This window comes from Melampsora larici-populina (assembly GCF_000204055.1).
Source record: "Melampsora larici-populina 98AG31 unplaced genomic scaffold MELLAscaffold_22, whole genome shotgun sequence".
Classification (NCBI taxonomy): Eukaryota; Fungi; Basidiomycota; class Pucciniomycetes; order Pucciniales; family Melampsoraceae; genus Melampsora; species Melampsora laricis-populina.
Window position 1 is genome coordinate 108,573 of NW_006768786.1, and position 6,000 is coordinate 114,572.

The 6,000-nt window shown below is 44.2% G+C and overlaps 1 protein-coding gene across 1 annotated transcript; it reads right to left on the reverse strand.

Moving 5' to 3' along the window:
* Positions 1-569: 569 nt before the first annotated feature.
* MELLADRAFT_107156 (uncharacterized protein) lies at positions 570-3,257 on the reverse strand (the record flags this gene model as incomplete). Its single annotated transcript, XM_007410929.1, has 9 exons — positions 570-798; positions 864-1,202; positions 1,273-1,434; positions 1,505-1,671; positions 1,741-1,876; positions 1,955-2,091; positions 2,156-2,818; positions 2,895-2,949; positions 3,037-3,257. The coding sequence occupies 9 exons, from the start codon at positions 3,255-3,257 to the stop codon at positions 570-572; spliced, it is 2,109 nt and encodes a 702-aa protein (XP_007410991.1).
* Positions 3,258-6,000: the final 2,743 nt, after the last annotated feature.

Below are 6,000 nucleotides of genomic sequence, written 5' to 3' on the forward strand. Positions count from 1 at the left end.
ATTTCCAGTGAGATCTGAAATGAGGATCTATACACTGAAATGCTAACGGAGATTTTTAGCTTCAAATGTAAGGGCCTGTCAGTTCAATCCAGAATCCTCCACCCCATGTTGACAAGTGCTTAGCTAAAAGCTCATCGCGAATGCAACGAAGTGTGGAGAAATGGCAAATTTAGGCGGATTGTATATTTCCAGTCTGAGGTGAGTACAGTAGAGTACTTCTAATCTTTCAATGAAATCTCATATCAATATGTTGATGTGGTTTATCGGGTTGTGGAGGACAAAACAACGTGACGGATGTCACCTTTGGATGTGGATGTGAGATTATGGTTGATGCGGTTGGGTGTTACATTTTCTACATTGTTTACAGTATTTACATCGTATTATTTGTGTTTTTGCTCAGGTCTTGTGTATACCAGTACATAAAGGTTCAAAAGCAAAGAAAAACAAGTCTGACATACAATGATTCTATTCTGGAACACGTGTATTTGAATGTCAATATAAAAGTAGCAAGAAATCAAGGAGAACTGGTAAGTATTCATGACACAAACTCGAGGAAAAGTGTCACTCTATTAAATGCTCGGTTGATACTTCTTGATCATCTTGATTAAACGTGCGCATCTGTCTTCATCAGATTGAGACAAATATAATGGGATATGGGAAAGGATACTCAAAACCCACTCGGTGAGCATCGAGATTGTTGGGTAACGATATAAGATGTTTTGAGGAACATGAGGTGTATTTTTAGAGCTTTTTTGTATGAGCTGCACAATGCGGGTTCGAATGTGTCTTGCGTGTAAACTGAGGCGTGATAAAAGTCAACAAGATGTGGAAATGAAGAATGAGGTTTTCAAAGGTTGGCTTACCTATCACATCCTTGGGAAAACAAGTCTTCCTCTGGGTCTATATCACCATCCAGAACCAGGCTTACAATGTGTTCTACACAATTGCGCACGCTTTTGCCTATCATTATCTCCTGAGGATTAAGTGATACGTCAAGAAATGCCGAATTCGAGTCTAATGGTTGGTCGTTTGAATACTTTGCTTCAATCTCAGCCTGAAACATATCGGTGACTTTGGGGCGCGAGAGTTGGCCTTTGGATGTTCTAGGGAGAGGCGTCACCCTGGGATCAATGATCATGATCAGGTCACGCGTCAATCGGCTGTGACTGGGTCCAAAATTGTTAGCCTCGACGATTGAAGGCCTATCAAACGAGAAAAGATCGTCAATCCCGGCTTAAACAAGAAGGCAAGAAAATTATAGGAGAAACGTACCAAATTCGGGAGATGTATTCCTCTACAGCTTTTCGATTGGTTATGTCGAGAACAAAGGCTTCTTCAGGCTCAATTATTACACCATTTTGTGGCTTTCCCCTTCCGAACATTAGTGCACTCTTGATAGCAGGGTTAAATGCAATGATGGCTTCCATTGGTCCTCTGTAAGAGTCATCGGGGATGTCAAAAGAGAGCTGATAGATATATTTTGCAAAATGGAAGATATACTCACGGATTGGTCTTCTCAGAATTGGATAACATTATCTGGTCATCCAAACGTCCAACAACGCGATACAGTGGAAGTGTAGGGTGTTTGGCCAGCAAGTCGTTGGTGTGATACGTTTGAGGTGACAGAGTTGATTCGATTGCAGTGGTCGAACATCGATGCATGTCAGAAGACTGAAAAATTCAGAGAAAGTCAGTTTCTTGACCTTGTTCGAACTGATATCAATCCCGTGCGCAGCTCACCAGTACGACAAGCTCATAGAGGTCATTCTCATGCGGTATGAAGCGAGTGGTGAGTTGGGGTGACATTTCGAAGTACTCCCAATCTGTCCCTAAGCAACGATCAGAAAAAAGGGCGGAGATTGGGCCGACTTCGGTGCTGTATTGAGGAGGTGAACATTGAATGGTTAAATTCACACATTGGATGACTATAAAGGGAACTAAAGGGTGCACTCACGATCCATACACCACGCAGAGGTTGACACCACCCTTGACAAGCTGATTCCCAATCTCAGTGTTGAGTGGTCCTCCTCCAAATCCAACTCTCTTCAAGGTGCGAAGGGTTTCGATGCTCGACGGTTCAGAGGCAAATTCCTGTGGATGAATACAAACTTAGAGGTATGTGATGACAAAGAGATATATTCATTGCGTGACTCACAGTAAGCATCATGGGGCTCAAGGAAGCGACAGTACAACCTAAGGATGCTATCGCCTGGATTACGTTGAAAGAGTTGGGTGTCTTTGGTTTGCATCGGCCATCAGGCCCAAACTCGGGTCGAAAGAATCCAGAAATGGAACCTGTTGAAAGGTTGATCAACGATCCAACATGGAAGCCCATCGCGTGAAATGCTGGCAAGGCCATGGCCGCGGTCAATTCGCCCTCCCAGCAGAATCTGTTGGAAAGTGGGGCTCTGAGCCAAGATTGAATGCCAGATCGACTCATATAGAGTGTCTTGGGGAACGCAGTGGAGCCTGACGAATGAAGAATCATGACCGGCTCGCAAGCGGCTTTGAGAGGCGTTGGAATCGATTCCAGTTTTTCGTGAACCGTCGAGTCGAAGATATACGCAGACCCGGTGACGAGGCGGGGGAAGAGAGCATGCGCTGATGGAAGCTCCATTACCTCTCGTAAATGCGATTCTGGCAAAAGTTTGAGGACCTCATCCATTTGGTCTCGACTCATTTTCTCGCTAACTGACATGTTGGAGTCGTTGTGGGACATGAGCCGTGGGTCGAATTCTACATAAACATTCTGACAACCTGAGGTTTTAAGCAGATGAGCGATCGCAGCCGGAGAGTTCCTCGGGGAAATCGCAAAGGGCTGTAACAATTACGGGAGAAAAGGGACCGCTCAGCACAAAGAATTGGTTTTCCACAACATACACTCTGGAACTTACGACACATCCTGCCTTCATGATGCCCAACAGCACGGTGAAGTAAACCAACGGCTCGCTGTACGCGATGAGCCGACGACAGGCGAAGTACCAGAAGCCGCTGAACATGTGCTACTCAATTCGTGGTACACCTTGAGCAGCGCACTTCTTATTTCGTTCCACGGTATGATAATCGTTCGCGATACCATCTTTCTCGGAGCCAGCGAGGATTCCAGATGGATATGATGGATTGTGAGTAACGTGAAAATCTACCAACTCGTTGGGTGTAACGTCTGGAGTGTCTAACACAGGTGTGTTAAACTTAGGGAACTTGAAGCCAGCTTCACGATTGATCACCTTGGGAAACGAGTTGAGATTTGAATACATTTTGTTTACAGGTTCTTGGGTACAAAGAGTTATGAATGAATATATATAATGTGTGATGAATCAGGGAAGCGGGTAGTGGGTGGATGGAAATATATATATAATTGTTGAAAAAAGGAAATCGATAGTGAGAAGACGGAAAATAGGTGAGCAAGGAAATTGGAAGTGGCTAGATGGCAAAAGATATAGAATTCCTTCACTGAGCTCAGAGACAGCAAAGCAAACTCTATGACATGATTGAAGGATGTTTAAGTAGAGCAATTTGGACCAAGGGTTTGGACCATCAATCCGATCGTGGCATTGTAGGCCATAAGTGGATGACCAGTCAATAAGCACCCTCACTGAGCGAAGTTACAACGGGCCAATGCTTTGGCCACCTGTGTAGGCCAAGACCGAGTCTTACAAAATTTGGAATAGGTAAGAAGAGAGGCTTAAAGTGCGAGGTCACAGAGAATTGAAAGATCGTTTGTCCATAGCGAAAGGTAAACAAGACGGGCTTTGAGGGGAGCTCAGCTGCTACCAGATTGCATCAGGACAGCAGCCAAACGTCATGAGCTTAAGACGAAAGCAACAAAATTGAATTGGGGAAATATCAATCCGTTTCATCAGCTTCTTCCTTGGCACCAAGTCCGTAGAGATAATTAGTCTGGACAAATTCATTCGAATAACGACTCGTCATTCACAACTCAATGTTGGTCTCAACAGGCTAGAGTCCGATGATGATCTTCTTGATGTCTATTAGTTGGTGAAGTCGCTAGCCCTTGAGCGCACCGGACCACGCAAGACCACGCTCGCGAGTTGCTGAGGCCGACACAGCTCCGAGTGGTTTGAAGAATTTGAATCAGTGTGACAAATCACTCTCGGTGTATCTTAACGGTTCTGAGTGCTTACTGTCCACAGCCCAAGTGGAACTAGGCTGTTGGTCTCGATTGATTGCTTCATGCACTTCACGGCATCAGGTGGTTCTTGATCGCGATTGTGTAGGTGATTGCGGAGAGCAATAGGCGCTAGCATTTGAAATAAGCTCATTTGCCTCCTAGAAATGTGCCCCGCTGGTCTTCTGGCAGAGCGGTAAGGCCCGGCGGCAAAACTGTGTAGCCGAGATACAAATCTACCCCCTTCACAAAATCACTGAAGGTCTTTCACACTGAAGCAGTGCAGTCACTCGCCATATATATTGGAATGGCTATACGCGGGAGCCAAAGCCATACTTGACCTAGTTTGTCACTTGGTTCATTAGGAATTAGCTTGTCACTTGTGGGGGCCTCCTGTGGAGTTCATGGCGAAAGACTTTTGAAAACACTGTTGAAGTAGCGTTGAACAACGACCAGCAAATAATCTCATTGCAAGTTGGTAGGAGAAGATGGGAAGATGCAGCGGTTTAGGTCAACAATAGATAGGGCAAAGCTGACGGGGGATCCCTGTTGGTGCACAGCAAGCTGCACACTGCATAATGATGCTCCAAAGAGGGTGTGCATACTGCACTGGAGGGGAGGACATCCTCCGGCTAGACCTGGTTAATAAATACAACCACACCATAAAAATGATGGTAAAAGCAGGCCAAAGTGATCCCATTGCGCAAACCACTGGAGGACTTCCATAGAGTGGGCAGGAATGGAAATGTGGTACATAAAAAGAGCGCTGCAGAGTGCCATAGCCTGCAGTGACATCCACATTGAGTATTGAACCAAATGAATGTAAAACATTCTGAGTGGTCTGAGGCTAGCTGATACTGAGGCAAAGTTAGGACTCAATCTAAGACTTGCAGGAGATGACCTGGAGTAAAAACTGAAGTACTTGGATCAACTCTTTCAAATTTGATTGGGCATGGTTATCTTTCATCCATTTGGGTTTAAACCTGGCATAATGGGCTAACCTTGACCAACTACTTAACCTAACTGAGTCCCTCTCAGCAGGTGAGCCTGCAACAGAGGGACTTGATGCTTATCCCAATTGAAAATGAAACTGTAGTTGTAGGAAAAGTGGCACTGTGGTTTGAGATAGTTTGAGATCATGGAAGAAGCAAGGTACAGAAGGATTTGGCATGCGAGCTGAAATAGAACATCTTTGGCCTATTTTGGCTTGCAAGTAGAGAAATGCCTGAGCTAAGTAACACCGCGGGAATCATTAAGTGTGAAACCAGATTGAGTAAAGTTGTGGTGTCCGGGTCTGCGACTTCCTTCAATCACGGATCTCGTTTGCCATAGGTTTGCCATGTAAATGTCTAAGAAGACGGATACCTGACAACAATAGTGCGAACGTGAGCACTCTTCTCCTTACCGAGGGTATGCAGACCCTGGAACTAACCTAAGTAGTTGGAGGAAAAAGTTATAAAGATGAGAAAATTATAAATGAACACTTGGCTCGTGATGATATGATCTAAACGGAATTTTCTCTTTCCAAAAGATGAAATTGATTACTTCTACTAACCTGACAACAATAGTGCGAACGTGAGCACTCTTCTCCTTACCGAGGGTATGCAGACCCTGGAACTAACCTAATCACAACAAAGAAGTCAAGACAAAGAGATTGAAGAAAACAAGTTAGAAAATAAATGATATAGAGAAATAGGTTGTGAGAAATGTACCTAAGTAGTTGGAGGAAAAAGTTATAAAGATGAGAAAATTATAAATGAACACTTGGCTCGTGATGATATGATCTAAACGGAATTTCTAGTGATAATACTGGATTAGTATATCTACGTTATTAGAAAAGGTAGAAATATACGTACTCTCTTCCGAAAGAT